The following is a 16,820-nucleotide window of genomic DNA, read 5'->3' on the forward strand; positions in this document are numbered from 1 at the left end:
TACATAAGGACATACTAGTGTTTCACAATTGCATGAGCGTAACTGAAAGGATCAGGTTATTTCCTCCTATATTAATGTACACCGTGGCAGAGCAGGAGTGATATATCACTATACACACACACACACACACACACACACACACTGTTTATACATATTTAGGTATATTGGATGTGCAAAATCATTTAAAATGTGTAATGAATCTATCAATGCAGGTTAAATAAAAAAATAATTCAGTTAAATGTGTTGTGTAGGTGTGAATGTCACCCTGAAGAGGATTGCAAGATACTCTTTCCTGTCTGCACGGGTTGATTGATGGCAAAGTGGGCATTGCTGGATCATTGCCACGATATCTATTACTCACATAGATAATCATGAATTTATTTATTCCAGATGGTAGAAGGCAAGCTTTACTTTGCATAAAACTTTCTCAGTTTTTTGTTTACTCGTTACATTGTAACATTACTACACTATAAAAAAAATTCCCAATACAGAAAATGTTTTATTTCACTCATTAAATATGCACTAAGAACATTTCTTTCTTTGATGCAATCTTTCATGTAACTGTATTTTAACTAAATTCACCACAAACGGACTGCAAATGACGGCATAGCTGAATCTTCTCATTTTATCGGCATCACATGCCTGACAATGACTAATCTAAAACAGTATGAATTACATAAACATGTTAAAATATTACATCCTTTTATTACAGACGTGAAAGCTTATGTGCTTAGTCATCATTTCACTTGATGAGTTATGGGATTGAGAAAGCAACAGACATGGATACTTGAGTGGGGAGGAGGGAAATTAAAAACAGACTGCCTGAGTGCATGACTATGACTAAGCCCGGGAAAGGCCGTGCATTGAGTACTGATAAAGAGAGGAGAAGAGGGGGAGTGCATGCTGTTTAATGAGGTAAAGGGGTGGGGAGCTTTAAAGAGAGCGGGGAGAGAGATTGAACCACCAGGACTTTCACTTTCTGTGAGCAAACAGCCTCCACACAGTCTGCTCCAGTAGCCTACAACAACAGATCAAATGTGCTGCTCACTAGCTTGCCAAGGCTCAAAACCAAGGGATTTATAAAGGAAGAAGGAAAGTAAGAGTAAAAAAAACAGGAAACTAACATATCACAGGAAATAGAGGAATATCTTGCTTTCCATCAGAATTTTCCCCCCAGAAGACTTGGGAGTTTCCAAGTGACTGACTGGGATTGAGCCAGAGAGGGACAGAACGCAGTGCAGCTGTCAATGAGGGATCGAGGAGAAAGTGCAGCAGTAAGAGGAAGAGGAGACGTTGGTTAGAAGTCTCTGAAAGAGGCAGCTGGGAAACCCACTGAGACTGAGATTCTTCCATAACTTTCCTGCAACAAATTGTCGCGCAAAAGGACTTGGTTAAGAAGAACATGGGGAATATGGGCCGCATTGGCCGGTAGAAGCATGTCACCAACAGGTAACGTGATACGCGCGCAGCACTGACGAAGGTCCATCAATTGATGCGCGTATTAAAATGGTTGTATTATCAGACAGTGTGTATGGTGTTCGCGACACTAAAATGCGTAGTTGTTTTGAAAAAATCTTACGGCTTTTAATGCTCTGAACCTTTGTTTACCTTTGCCTTTCAGTGCTGTTACTTCTATCAATATTGACTGTTCAAGGAAGTGGGTGCAATGATTTTATGAAGACGACGATCAGAAATCTGCAGGACTCTATAAACATTGAAAGAACGAACGGATTCGTGAGTTTCGCCCTTTAAAAAATTGCTCATTGTTTATTAGAAAGTTCACAATCTAATGTAGCCTATCTCTCCCGTGTCATTTTGCACTGACCTTATTGTTGTTCTGCGGTTTTGGTAACGTGTGAGAAGCCCATGCAAACTACAGTAAAGATCAAAGGATGTAAAATGACATTTTAAATGTGTTGCAGCCACAAGTGTTTCCGAAGAACTACGTCGTGTCTCACTACTTCAACGACAGCGCGCTGTGCAATGAGCCGGTAAGAATGACAGTTCTGTACGGGTCAGTGACGTGACGTTCAATTTTGATACATTATATGCAGTTCAGTTACAGACAATAATTTAAATAAACCTGATGAACATGTTTTAGTTTTCTGATTTTTTAATTTTTTATTTGTTTTGTCATTTTAATGGGTCCTACTATTAAAAATGTCCTGATGTAACTGTTTGGAGATTGTAAAACACACACACATTTTAATATTGAAACAATGTTTATTTTTTTATAAAAACACTTTTTGTTCAGGTCAGACTGAGAAGCCATATTATATTCGTGACTCAAACATAAAAGAAAATTGGCCCTACTTTGAAATGACAATAATGATTAAATTGTGTACACTCTTGTAAATTAAGGTGTAAGAAAACTATTTAAATATTCTATACTTGAATTTACAACACATGACATTTTTTGTCATTATGAATCATTAAATCAAACCAATTTTGCTCAAGATTACATTGTGTGTGTGTGTGTGTGTGTGTGTGTGTGTGTGTGTGTGTGTGTGTGTGTGTGTGTGTGTGTTTAGTGCTGTGTGTTCAGTGCTGCTGTGTTCCTGTCAAATTCCTGGAGTCAGCTCTTCCAGCACCTCAGTAGAGTTCACCTCAAGTACAAGTTCATCAGTGAGCTGATTTACACGCTGGACAGCATAGCAAAAGTGGTATATCATCATATACTATCATCATATACAGTTATTTCTTTCTAACACACTTTGATCAAACCATACTTCTTGCTACAACACTGTTTTATCAGTAAGTTTTTCATTCTTTATTGTAGGCTTGACAGATTGAACATCTGTATATCTGTCATCTGAAGTCAGTGGTTTTTTTTTCCCCCGTATCTTTTTGTAAACAGAAATTCCCGGATCGTCCAGATCTTTCTGATTTCCCATCTGTTCAGTCATCGCCTGAAGGACTTCTCTCCTTCACCTCATCCTTCTTCACACGATGGCTCGATTTGAATTGTGCTTTCGGAGAGCATAACTGCATCTTCCCCACACCAAGTGAAGAGGATCAAGAAAACCCAAAGGAGGGAGAGAATGTGGAGAGTCATGAACCGGTGGATGAGCAACAGCCTGTGATAGAAGGAGAGACGGGGAAAATACAGCTCGACCGGGGTCCGACCAACAGCTATACACGTTGCACAGCTTTCACTCACTGGAGCTTATCTTTTCTATGGATAATATCAAGTCTGATCTGGTGAAAGTCCAGAAATTTGTTTTAAATATGTCACAAAACTTGGCCAGAAGAAGGCTTCACTTTGGAAGGACCGCTACTGTGTTGCCTTGATTTTAGTCAGTTTGGATGCTAATTTTGATTTACACTGATAAATAAAGCTTGGCATTTGCATGAGATTTCGAAGAAATGCTCTCTGGATAAAGTGGCTAGATGCAGTTATGGATCAGTTCTGTTGGAGAAAAGGGATATTTTGGAAACCGGCACATGGCTAATATGAGGTTCTCTTTTATGTACAGTATGTGAATGATGTTTTTTTCTCCTCCATCATGTCTTTGCACTGATTGTTTCTATCACTTATCCAGTATTTCTATCATCTTATACAGTGAATTGTGTGTCATCCATGATAATTCAGGTAAAACCTGTTGACTGAATGTTTTAACATTGAATGTAGTGAAAAAGCAAAGAATAGATGAAGCCAAAAAGCTCTGCTTATCGCTCAGTGTTCAAGAGCGAACAACTACACTCATGTAATACAGTTAATTCAATCCATATTAAATACAACTGTAGTATAGGAACCACAGCACCTGCTACTTTCTGAAAAAGAAAAGATATTTACAAAAGGGTTACACAAGTCATGTTTACAAGTATTGTCTTGCATAGAGAGGGTTACTACTACAAGCAATGTTTTTCTCAAATGAATTTAACATTTTTGGTGTACATGTGTTGTCTGTTTTTACATGTAGATTTTTATACATGAATAAAATCTTCTTAAGATTAATTCGGTGTTTGCCTGAACTGTCTATTTATTGCGATTGTTTTTGAAAGAGACTATACGCTTTTGTTTGTCAGAGTGTTTGAATGAGGACTCTCTAGTATCAGCTGGAAGGAGGGACTTGCAGATGAGGGCACAAATAGCAAGACAGCACAGAGACCTATTGTTCACACAGTTTTGCTGTCCTACCACAATATAGCCTAGGGCTGAAACATCTCGAAAACACACATAAAACACAATTTGCCAGTCAACACACAATAAATTAGGCTACATTTTAGTTGCATATTGTTGAAATTAAACAAGGTTGTTCATAATGTTGCAGGATTTTGCCCCGTTTCATTTCAGCATTTGTTTGGATTAGCACAATATTTATCCAAACCACATGCAAACTAGCACCAACCCATCTGGAGGGTAAAAAATCCAATCTTAAATCTACTTATATGGATTTTGGATGGATTTAGATGGATTTTGGGCACTTTTCAGTTGGACTTCATGAAAGAGAATGCTGGCCATTTTAAGATTATGATGGCCAGGTTAGAAGACTTAGACCAAGACTTTAAAATAAGGTCCCTTTAGTTAACATTATCAGTGACTAACATTAACTAGTAACAATACATTTGTTACAGAATGTATTATTCTTTGTAAACAGTTTGTATGTCACTGTTCTTTGTTAGTTCATGTTAGACCATTAGCCTAAATAATATTAACAGATACGACTTTTGATTTAGATAATGTATTAGTAAATGCTGAAACTGACATTAAATGCTTTACTAGAATTTTTCATTGTTAGGTCATTTTAACCAATGCCATCTATGGAACGGATTATGATGGCATAGATTATATTTCAATGGCCAGATTTTTAGAAGATGACTTAAATGTTAGAGATATAAGAATAAGCAGGATTTCTGGAAAACACTCTGTCTGGGACAACAATTCCCGCTAGCCCGGGGAATTGGGTGCTTTCCAACTCTGTACAGGGCTCGGGGTGCGCTTTAAACCACGTGACGTGAAGCGGAAACAGTCCGTTCTCTCAAAATGTCCGCGGCCGATGAAGACACGTTGCCTCAGGAGGATGATGAGTTTGAGGATATGGAGGCGAGTGGAAGCGATGAGGATGATGTGGAGGGAGGTGGACAGAACGGGGACGAAGAGGAAAAAGTTTATGTCCCCGGTCTGGAGGCGCTCCAGCCGGGAGAAGAGCTCGAGATGGACCGCTCCGCTTACCGCATGTATCACGAGTGCCAGACCGGTCAGTTTGCTGAACATGTCCGACCACTAAACATAGACAAGCATGAGCGATTTATTCATAGATGTAGTTTGCTCTATGCAACATATTGCATACATCCACCAACAAAATAAAGTACTATGGCAATAACATGTTTTTTTGGACATGTAGTATTAGTGTCGTGGTACAGTTTGAAGTTCTGTCAAGAGAATGACCATGGTGTTTGTAGCCTATTATTACAGTATGTTTGTAATACTACGGTACCCTGAAACTGCCAGTGTTTTGTTTGCATCTGTGCTGCTAAGAGATGTCTGGGTATGCGATCCTAAAGTGTATTCCACATATCATCATTGACAATTAAAATGTCAGGTAATTATGTGCAGTTGTCCTGAAAATATTGTCACAATATCCTAATGGCAATGTAGGCTTTGTTTTCTCAAAATAATAATAATAATAATAATTGTTATTATTATTATTATTATTATTATTATTTTAATATTTTGAATTGAGCCATTATTTTTAGGACAATTTACAAACTCATTACACTAATGCATTCTGACATGTCGTAATACATATTACAATAAAATATTTGCACAATAAAACAATAATGCTAAACAATTATTTTGATTTATTTTTTACAAAATTAACATAAAAGTTAGTCAAACAAATTGTATTGTCACAAATGGTACTTTTTATCATTTTTGTCACGTGATAGTGAGAATGGGATTTGGGGGAAATGTACTTGAAAATGAAGGTGTTCTTCATCAAACCGATTATTCTTTGAGCAAAACTTTTTTTAATTTTCTTACTTATATTTTTTTTCTATTCTTAAAATGAGTGAAATACTAATTTTAGTGAAAACTAGTTGACAGGTTTTGTGAGAATGTTTTGAAGCCTTATTAACGTGAATTAAAATAGAAGAACAGAACTTTTACGTTAATAACCAGCTATATCTGTTCTAAAACCATACTTGCTCTCTTCTTAAATGCATATATAATAGGTGAACTTCTCTTTCCCCTGCAGGTGCCCCATGTCTGAGTTTTGATGTGGTGCGTGATGGTGAAGGAGAGGGGAGGGAGCAGTTTCCTCTCTCTATGGTGCTTTGTGCTGGAACACAGGCGGACACTGCGTTCAGCAACAGGTAAACTGGCAACAATACTGGCATAGCTTGTTACTTTTCATTAACTTCAGCAAACATCTGATACCTTTATTATGTTTCGCTTCTTACAAAGACCTAAAGATAATGAAATGTTCTCAATCTCAATCCAGGCTTATTGTCATGCGCATGCACAATCTTCATGAAACTGACAAAGAAAAAGATGAAAATGAAAGCAGTGATGGAGAAAGTGATGAAGATGAGGAAGACGAGGATAAGAAACCACAGCTGGAACTGGCCATGATGCCACATTACGGTGGGATCAACAGAGTCAGAGTAAGTCAAGTTGCTTTCATATTTAATCTACTTCTTTATAAACTCAGCAAAAAAGAAACGTCCCTTTTTCAGTATGCTTTGTTTTAAAGATAATTATGTAAAATCCAAACAAGATTTACAGATCTTTAGATCAGGGTTTAGACAATGTTTTTCATGCTTGTTCAGTGACCCATAAACAATTATTGCATATGCACCTGTGGATCAGTCCTCAAGACACTAACAGTTTACAGGTGGTAGACAATTAAAGTCACAGTTACAATAACTTGGGACATTAAAGAGACCTTTCTAGTACTAAACCTGAATCCTGCTGCAGGACGCATGAGGACTGCTATTTTTGCCCCTTTCGTTCAGGGACTAATTTGCCCAGTTTCACAGACAAGGCTTAAGCCTAGTCCTAGACTAATATGTGTGTTTGAGCCGTTTTAACTGAAAGCAACCATAAAAAAAAATAGAGATGCACACCACCAGTAATGTATTTTTTTTTTCTAAGGCATGTGTATAAAAGCTTTTTAAATGTCTTAAATTAACTAATCCTATCTTAATATAAGCCCTGTCTGTGAAACCAGACCTAAATTTGATTTCTGTTTGTCCAAAGTCTGTGAAATTTGTTCAGTTTGTCTCACTTTTTATGTTCAAATATTTTCTAAATTTTTTTGCCGAGTAGATATCAGAAATTTAATCCAGCCTAACCCGTTTAATTTTCTCCCTCATCTAAAGTTCTTATTATCTTAATACTTGAATAGGTCACCCAGCGAGGGGAACAGTCATTGGCTGCTGTCTGGTCAGAGAAAGGCCAGGTGGAGATTTTTGACCTCCGACCTCAGCTTGAGGCAGTACATAGTTCATCAGTGATGTCGGCCTTTATCAAGCAACAGAAGGAAGCCACGCCCCTTTTCAGTTTTACTGGTCACATGTCAGAAGGATTTGCCATTGATTGGTCACCCAAGGTACCAGGTGGGTAATATGAGGTGTGTTCGACTATACCAACTGGTGTATGACATCGAAGTACCATGAGATCGATTAGAGAGCAGACGGCTCCGTATGCTTTTTAATCCCTCTCGCGATCTGTCTGCGCAGCGCCGCTTTAAGTTGAACACAACTATGGATTGTGACTTTATACACTATTACACGTTATTATGCAAGGGACATATCAGTAGGATTTCAGTACAATAAACATTCAGATTTTAGTTTTTCAAAGAAAGTGCTTGTTTGTTTTGTTTCTTATATCTTTTTAGATAACTGGTATCAATCTCAGACAGGTTTTTTTTAAGTAGTTTGCCAGGTCTTGTTCTGGTTGTTCCACATTATTAAGCAAGTCTCAGTGCATGCAATATGAGGAGGAGGAAGAAAGATGTTTCTGAAGATGAAAAAGCATGAAATGGTGCAATGTCTTGCAAAAGGCATGAAAAAAACGAATATTGTGTGAAGACTGAATGGAGATTATCGAAATATCAAAAGATTTGTGAGAAATTTAGAGCACAGAAGCACTCGGTCAGATAAAGGCTTATTTAGGAAAGTTTCTGTCAAACAAATGAATTGTATTAAAAGGGCAGCTGTAAAAAGCCACTGTTGAGCAGCAAACATGTATTTGCATGCTGGCAGTTGTGCATAAAGTTAGAAATAAATGAAGACTCATTTTTAAATAGTTTTATTCACTGAAGAATTCCATACTAATACTACAATTGATGGTCTGCCCTTTTAATGCAATTCATTTGTTTGACAGAAACTTGCCTTAAGCCTTTTTCTGACCGAGCTCAAAATCACGACAATAATAGTTCGACAATATCCGCTCAGTTTCCACAAAATATGAGTTTACATGCCTTTTTCAAGACCTTTTTCAACATCTTCCATGCTTTTCATCTTCAGAAAGATCTTTCTTCCTCCCCATGTTACTTGAGAACTGTATTTACCTAAGTAGACCTGGCAAGCTACTTAACAAACCTGTCTGAGATTGATACCAGTTATCTAGAGAGTAATAAAACAAACACTTTCTTTGTATAACTAAATGTTTATTGTACTGAAATCCCACTGATATGTCACTTTCATAATACTTTGGATATGACAGACAGAACAGGGTCTTATCTCTTTATAAATAGATGTCTAGCGACTAAAGGAACTACTAAGATAACAAATAATTGAATGTTTACCTACCTTAGGACGCCTGGTAAGCGGCGACTGCAAGAAGAACATTCATGTCTGGGAGCCACAGGAGGGTGGGACTTGGAAGATTGACCAACGGCCTTTCAGCTCACACAGCAAGTCTGTTGAGGACCTACAGTGGTCACCTACTGAAGCCACGGTGTGTCAGTCTACAGAGTAAGATGATATGAATGGATATTGATTAATGAATGTAATGTCTAAATGAGTGTTTCTCTCCCACCCCCAGGTTTTTGCATCGTGCTCAGTGGATCAGTCCATTCGCATTTGGGACTTAAGGGCACCACCTAATTCTATGCTTTCAGCCAATGAGGCTCATTCTTCAGATGTCAATGTTATCAGCTGGAACCGGACTGAACCATTTATTTTGTCTGGAGGAGATGATGGCCTCCTGAAAGTCTGGGATTTAAGGCAGTTCCAGGTGAGCGTGAGCAAGAGGAAACAAATATTAAGGTTTTATTATCCAACTAAATGAAAATAGTGAAACAGGTCAGTCTGGGATCATGTGAAGAGACTAACGCAATTGAGGCCGTATAAACCAATAGCAGAACTGTGGGAACTGTTTGCCTGGTATATTGTTCCAGGATGTTTGGAACAACCTACCTGCAAACTACAGTACTCTGAAAAATACTGTAAAGTTTGGATATTTTAAAATATATAGCTATTAATTGTTCATGGTCTGTAGGATTTAAAAAAATAATAAAAAAAACTTATACAGTAATATTGTAAAATATTATTTCAGTTCAAAATTTCTGTTTTATATATTGTGAAATGTAATTTGTGATTATTTTTTAGCAGTCATTACTTCAGTCATCAGTGTCTCATGATCCTTCAGAAATCATTCTAATATGCTGATTTAGTGCACAAGAAAAATGTCTAATTATTATTAAAAACGGTGTGTTGCTTAATGTTTTAGTGGGAAACATGATACATTCTTTTAAAGGATAAATTTTTCTTCCTGGTTGAATATAAAAGTACAAATGAACAGTATTTATTCATATGTAACTGAAAAATATGTAACTTTTGATCTATTTAATTGGTTCTTGGTAAATGAAAAAATTATATTTATCTTACTGACCATAGAGTTTTGACTGGTAGTGTATATGTTTTTTATTAATTTTGTTTACTGTACTTTTTTCCCCCTTTTTTTCCTTTTCTTTTTTCAGTCTGGACATCCAGTGGCCAGTTTTAAGCAGCACAGTGCACCCGTGACATCGGTCCAGTGGAGCCCTGTTGACTCTAGTGTGTTTGCCGCCTCTGGAGCTGATGACGTCATCAGCCAATGGGATCTGTCAGTGGAATCATGTGACGTGGGAGGACAGGCAGAGGGCTTAAAACAGCTACCACCACAGCTACTGTTCCTTCACCAGGGCCAGAAAGAAGTGAAAGAGGTCCACTGGCACCCACAGATTCCTGGAGTTCTCATTTCCACAGCGCTGTCAGGATTTAACATCTTCAGAACTATTTCTGTTTAAGTGTGTGTGTGTGTGTGTGTGTGTGTGTGTGTGTGTGTGTGAGAGAGACAGAGAGAGAGAGAGAAAAACAGACAGATTGGACAGATTTGTTTCAGACAGTAACGGTGTGCATGTGTGTAATTTTTAATGTACATAATACATAGATGGATGAATGGAACATCTCGGTATGCATGACTTGTATGCATTTCTATCATTTTCCCACCCTTTTCTTCTACTTGTGGAACCAGTTTTTGAGACAAAAATTATATAATTGTATGTGACAAATTACTAATTCGTTAAAACTCTGTTCTGAATCAAGTCTATTGGTTGTCTGTTAACTTCATTTATTTTACAACCAGGATATTTTCCAAAGAGCCACATTTCCTTGGGTATCTGTTCAGTAAAACAAAACAAAAAAGGTTTAGAATTGTTTTCTCAGGCAAATTAATGGACATAACAGGAAGATGTTTTGGTCTGAAGGCAGACTGCAGGTTTTTATTAAGATTCATTTTCAAAAACCATAGTAGCCTTTTCACATATTATAATAAACAGGAAAATGTATTGTTAGTCCTTATTTCTAACAATTGAGAAAACTCTTCAATTCCTTCTTTAAAGAGTACTGAAGGAAATTTGATAAGCCTAACAAGATAAAATCACGTTATATGCAAATCTTGAATTAAAAAAAGTTTTAAATACAATTTAGGTTTTTATGCAGCCAATGAGTGCTCTGAATTTTCCCTCAAGGCTGAAATGAAAACTAATATCTAATGAATTCAGTGATTGTTGATGGAAAGAGGAAATGGTTTTAATATAAAAGGATGCCCTCCAGTGTAAGTATGAAGAAATAGCTTGTTTACGGTTGTAACAAATTTGATTAAAAATTTTTTTTGCAAGTACTCCACTTCCAGCAATTGTTAGCTTTTTACTTTGATCCTTGGTTGATGCTGTAAGACAAAACAATTCTGGACTCGTGGTCATGAATGTGGCATTTGTAGATGGAGAACAGGAATTACAAAAATAACATAACTTCATTAAGAATTATTCTGAAAAGTTTTGTGTGTAACTAAAAATCCATCCATTCATCCACCTACACATACATAGATAAAAACATCAGGAAAAATGAGCCCTCACTGATACTATCAAAATAAAATGGGAGGGAGATAAAGATAGTAAATAATTCATTTATTTACCTGATTTTAAAATAAAAATTATATATCAATAAAAATAGCATTACAGAAATGCATTTACCTTCCATCAGCACATTCAAAGAATACAAAATGCTAGTTTGCAGTTTTATAAAACTTTAATTACACATTTTGGTCTATCTACATTATTTCAATTGGCAGAGTGGTTTTGAGTGTAAAATAATTACTGATTGTCTGTTATAGTATTCAAATCATACAAATGTGAAAGCAAGATAAAAGCAATTGCTTTAAAAAAATAAACCCAACCTATTAAAGCTGTTCATGCTTCCCTTTATGAATCTGGTCAAAACCTACAGGATCGACCAGAATATGAGTTTTGTTTTTCATTCACAGTTTAAAAACTATGCATTTTGCACTTGTTTAGCTTTAAGACTATTTTGTAGTGTGTAACTATATTGTGTGCATTTCATTTTTACACTTTCTAAAAGACTATATCTCCAAAAACAAAAAGCAATCTGATTCCTTATTGCATTTTAGGATATGTATGTATGTATGCATATGTAATAATGAAAACTCCCAGGAGAAAATTCCAGCATTTGTGAATGCATTCAGCAACCTTGCAACTTCCCACAAAAAGAAAAGCTTCTTCGCTGGCTTTTCAGTGAAACTAAGCAAGACAAAGATGGAAAACATCTTCAGTGCCTTCTGTAAGGCACTGTATATAACCATAATATAAACAATAATGAATGTGGTGTTTGGCTTAATAAAAAAAAGTCTGTACTGCAGGTGTTCACTCTCCATTGAGATTAAAGCTGTATCCAGTTAACTGAAGCAGGTAAAGTGCCCTACAACGGAACTATTAAGTGGAAATATTAAACAGTTTTATATACCTTGGGAATATATGAAGAACATTTTTCTTGGGTTAAGACCTTTAAGACCACACTGAGCATGGGAGACTCTCAAAATTTTTACTTATAAAATCCAATAAAAAGACAAAACCGTCAGATTGTCTTTCTTTCATAAAAATAGACTTGAAAATGAGCAAACACCATCGTAAACTTCAAAAGTGTGGAAAAGAGAGTTCCAAATAGTCCAGTTATTACCTCAAGAAGGAAATTTTCATTAACTCTCCGTGTTTGGATTTTTCTTTAAAGAATGATTCTGTTCACATGATCCATCAATTCTGCTAATTACTTATTTTTGGTCCTCAAATCGCTCGCAATGTCCTCTTATAGGCCAATCTCATCATCGAACTCGTCCTCAAAAGTGTATCCTTGTTCTCCATTGACGCCCTCCTCCTCTGAATCTGTTTCTGAAAGATGTTGGTTTTCTCTCCTCCGGTCCAACGGTGAGACTCCCTCATATTCTGAGCTCATTGAGGAAGAGATGCTTGGAGAGTTGTCCTCCTTCCGATTAACCATCTCTGCTTGTCTTGGGTCTTTGTCGTAAACTATTCTCCCACTAATCTCCTGCATCTCCTTATTTGGTCTCAAGCTCATTTCTTCTTCACCTTCCACGTCTAGCCCCTCAATTGCTTCCTGCCGACCGATGATCTCATCACGCTTGTCGCTGAATCGCACTTTAGGCCTGAGCCCTTTTGATTTCACGCCATTCATCTCGTTCAGTTGCTCATCTTGTTGGCTCACCTCTTTGGTCTCGCTTTCCATTCTCATCCTCTCATTCAACTCATTGGCAGCACTCCTTGGCGACATCATCATATCTCTTGTGCTCTTGCTGGGACTAAACACCTCTTCGCTGTCTTTGTGAAAACCCATGGTCAGTCCATCCATCACTCCCAGTACATCTCCTAAAATCGAAGGCCCTAAATCAAAGTCGAGGTCAAAGGAGGAAACTGAATCGGAGTGCCGGAGCTCACTTGGACCGATATCTTCTTTGGCATATTCAATATCATCATTATGGTTCATCTGAATGTCTGTGGTCTCTACAGTGGCTTCCCCGACTGGTTGCACAGAGTTGGGATTAGGACTAGAAGGACCATGGCTGGACAGGAAGGAGGTGTCACCAAAAGCGTCTCCACCACGACCAATGTGCATGGTGTGACGGAAATCACCCAGGGGAGCAGAGATCATGGTGGGGTCCAGACGAGGGGTTCGAGATGATTTGTGGAGTGGCATGGTAGCAACTGAGGAGCAAAATTGCAAAGTAAGATGAAGGGAAAGGTGTAATAAAAACATTTAAACAACTAAATGGTTTCCATTATATGATATTATATGATATATTATTATACACTGGCCGGCCAAAAAAAAGTTGCTGTTTAGATTTATATAGGCAACTGTTTAAGAGTCAATGATTGGATCATTATTGCAGTGATTATGTTTCTAGCATGTTATATGTTTGGCAACAGTTCTTCTAACCCTAATTGATGGAGTGTGTAGCTTTTCATTTCTTAAACAACCATGTAGGAAGACACTTGCATATTTAAATCCTTTTGTTTTTTGTAGTCAGGCAGTGTATTATAGTTAATTATTATTTAAAGTGGCTAGTTATTCACATTCCTAAATCTCATTTATACTATATTAACTGTACTATAATATAATATAATAGCACAGTAAAAAATGATATGATTAAAAAGTTGACAACATATGTTTTTATCATCAAAATAAGTTAATATATTTTTCAACTTTCTTTATATAGCCTAATACAAATTTCAACTAATTTTTTTAAAGTCAGTTTAGTGTCATTTAAGTTGAAATGACTTAAACAACCAAGCTGATTGTACTTAAAAATTTAAGGCATGCAGCAACTTTTTGTTTTACAGTGAATAACATCTTATCTGCTGGTATTATATTATAATTATTTAATGTTGCTTGATATCCACATTTCTAAATCCCCTAAATCATAAATAGGATATATTATATCATTTTATGTATTATATTATAGTTAATTATAATTTAAAGTTGCTCGTTATTGACATTCCAACATTTCTTTCCTCAGACTGTTTTCTCTGTAAAAGCTCAATTGCTCTGTTTTGGGTGAGGTGAGATTACAGTATAAGACTCATGTTCTTCAATTTGTATATTTCCGGATTTTATCATTAAACAGGTATGAAATCATTACGTTGCACAAAAAAAAAGCTATGATTGCGTAAAGGTAGTGAAAAAGAGGAGTTGACAGACGCCAAATCCAAGCTCGGACTTGTATGTGAAGAGCGTGCTTAAATGCATTCTGGCCTCGAGCATTCTCGCGAGGTTGAGACCTTTTTTTCCCTTTTTTTTTACAGTCTATGGTTGAGACGCAAAGTCTGAGAAACATTAAACGTGCTCACGGTTAGCCTACATCTTTTAAAAACTTAAATTGATAAATTAATTGACAGACAGAAATGTCACTCGTTTCTGGAGCCTATAGAACATCTTTGAAGCCCAGGGATAGTTTATAATACTATATTAACTCCCAAAATTATTTAATAATTAAATAAAAGTTACTCTTTATAAGCCTAGTTGTTAAAATCAATTTTTTGCATCATCCGAGAAGCTTAGGCCTATATATATAAAGAGCAATTATCGAAATGTGTGTCCTAACCATAGACTGGTCCTAACCTTTTCATAAACAACTGCAACAGCTGGAAAGGGTATCAGTTCTAGTCGTCTTTACCAGATCTATTAACCACGGGTATAAAGTAAAAAAGAAAAAAGAAAAAAAAGAAAACCTTAGGTTTAACGTACTTTCTGAGGAAACACCTTTATACACATTTTATACACATTCGATGAAAACGAAATAAAGTAATTGCAGCCAAGTAACTCACCAGTGCTATTAAAATTTTAAGCAGAAGACCTGCCTGTTGCCCAGGAAAGCGTCGCCCTGTCCAATGAAGCTGTAATAGAGCAAAAATCAACGTGTGTATCAAATAGTATTCATAGTTTAATGCAATGAAGGTTTCTTAAAGTGGGAGTAACTGCAAAAGTTACGCGCCCAACGGAGTTACCGAATCGGTTTCCTTCCAAACGAGGGAATTAGACTTACTTTGATCACCGTGTGCTTGTCAACGGGATTGTACCTATTTTCTCCACTTTTAACCAAATGATTCTTTAAATATCGCTTTCCTTCTTTTACAGACTTTTCTGGCGTCGCTCTTCTCTCCGATATTTCTTTTTTTTTTTCCTTTAGGGATGGGCAAGGAAGTGACGTGAGTTTTACATGGGAGAGCTTTGGCAACAGCTGTAATAGTGAATGAAAGTAGTATTTACTGACTGACGCAGCGCTGCGTTGTTTTCCTTTCAGAATGATTTCACATTAGTTTTCTTTTTTAATTTTAAACCTCACTCAAGTGTAGAATCGGGAGTAAAAGTGGGGCTTGTTAGGGTTGAACAAGTGAAAAATGAAAAGTTGAACAAGGCAATTGGTCATTTAAAAAAAGTTATGATTTATTTATTTTTATTTTTATTTTTTTGTGAGGAGAGGAGACTATTTAAAATATAAGAGTTATTGTTATACCATCGTGTAGGACTGTTTGTACATTGTGTGTTTGAGTTTATTGCCATGGGTGAATCACAATGAAAACACATTTTGGAATCCCGTCTGTCAACATTTTGCGCAGAGCTTGTCGAAGCAGAACCTGTTCTAATGCCCTGTTTTGTGTATCTCCATGTATGGGCCTATCACTTTCACCATCAATATTATAATAGAAGTAGGCCTACCAATGTTTGATTTCTTTGATTTCTTTGTGTTAAAAGCGTGACATGAAATAATATAAACATTTGAGTTATTCAACCTTTTGACACAATATAAAAAATAGGCCTTTATACATTTTTATATAGCCTATAAATTATTAATTGTATATATAAATTATATAAATTTATCAATCAGAGGACAGAAGGTTGTATACAACAGGATTTTCAGCAAAGTTTGAATTTTGTTGACAGTTTAGATTCCTTTCATGCATCAAATATGATGCTAGGGTAAGAAAACTGAGATCTTTGAATGAATTGTAGATTAAAGGCTACAACTGACATTCTTTCTGCTTTGGTGGCCTACATATCCTGCCTGGAAAGAGAATTCAAGGATGCTGCAGCTGAGCCATGAATCACATCACATCACTTCCTCTTTCTTAGCACAGCTTATGTCATACACTATCACTAGGGTTACTAATACAATGATGAATGGCTGGAAGTGTTGTCAGTGTATGAGGTCACATAAAACCCAGCATTACTGAAGGAGTGGTTCACTGGATTAGAGAATATCCATTTTCAAGAATGAAACAAAATCCATTTTTATCTTTACAATGCCAAAATAAGTCTGAACAATAGGCCCTATTTATACATGGATTTATATTTGCTCCCCTGTGAATTCTCTATCTTTTGATGAATACTTGCCTTTAGTGTTGTACTGTGAGTAAAAAAATGTTAAGGGATAAAAAAGTCTGTGTCCAGAGTCAAGAAGTGTTGGCTACTTACATTTGAAGTGCAATGAATGCAGCACAGTAGATCTCTTTAATACC

The 16,820-nt window shown here is 36.4% G+C and overlaps 3 protein-coding genes across 4 annotated transcripts; 2 read left to right on the forward strand and 1 right to left on the reverse strand.

Moving 5' to 3' along the window:
• The first annotated feature begins 906 nt into the window (after positions 1-906).
• LOC309483567 (uncharacterized protein) lies at positions 907-3,958 on the forward strand. The gene is made up of 5 exons (XM_082149461.1): positions 907-1,449; positions 1,622-1,734; positions 1,923-1,991; positions 2,532-2,663; positions 2,858-3,958. The coding sequence occupies exons 1-5, from the start codon at positions 1,437-1,439 to the stop codon at positions 3,203-3,205; spliced, it is 675 nt and encodes a 224-aa protein (XP_082005587.1). The 5' UTR covers positions 907-1,436; the 3' UTR covers positions 3,206-3,958.
• A 1,012-nt stretch (positions 3,959-4,970) lies between these two features.
• On the forward strand, positions 4,971-10,278 carry grwd1 (glutamate-rich WD repeat containing 1). The gene is made up of 7 exons (XM_082149460.1): positions 4,971-5,201; positions 6,201-6,318; positions 6,447-6,609; positions 7,353-7,563; positions 8,766-8,908; positions 8,996-9,187; positions 9,933-10,278. The coding sequence occupies exons 1-7, from the start codon at positions 4,988-4,990 to the stop codon at positions 10,239-10,241; spliced, it is 1,350 nt and encodes a 449-aa protein (XP_082005586.1). The 5' UTR covers positions 4,971-4,987; the 3' UTR covers positions 10,242-10,278.
• A 1,226-nt stretch (positions 10,279-11,504) lies between these two features.
• On the reverse strand, positions 11,505-15,506 carry cdc42ep5 (CDC42 effector protein (Rho GTPase binding) 5). 2 transcript variants are annotated; one of them, XM_082149457.1, is made up of 3 exons: positions 15,347-15,506; positions 15,129-15,197; positions 11,505-13,508 (listed from the first exon to the last, which is right to left on the reverse strand). In XM_082149457.1, the coding sequence occupies exon 3, from the start codon at positions 13,498-13,500 to the stop codon at positions 12,595-12,597; it is 906 nt and encodes a 301-aa protein (XP_082005583.1). In that variant the 5' UTR covers positions 13,501-13,508; positions 15,129-15,197; positions 15,347-15,506; the 3' UTR covers positions 11,505-12,594. The 2 variants fall into 2 exon arrangements, with proteins under 2 accessions (XP_082005583.1, XP_082005584.1); XM_082149458.1 differs by lacking the exons at positions 15,129-15,197; positions 15,347-15,506 and adding an exon at positions 14,923-15,091.
• Between the last annotated feature and the right edge of the window lie 1,314 nt (positions 15,507-16,820).

This window comes from Leuciscus leuciscus, assembly GCF_965113295.1.
Source record: "Leuciscus leuciscus genome assembly, chromosome: 20".
Classification (NCBI taxonomy): Eukaryota; Metazoa; Chordata; class Actinopteri; order Cypriniformes; family Leuciscidae; genus Leuciscus; species Leuciscus leuciscus.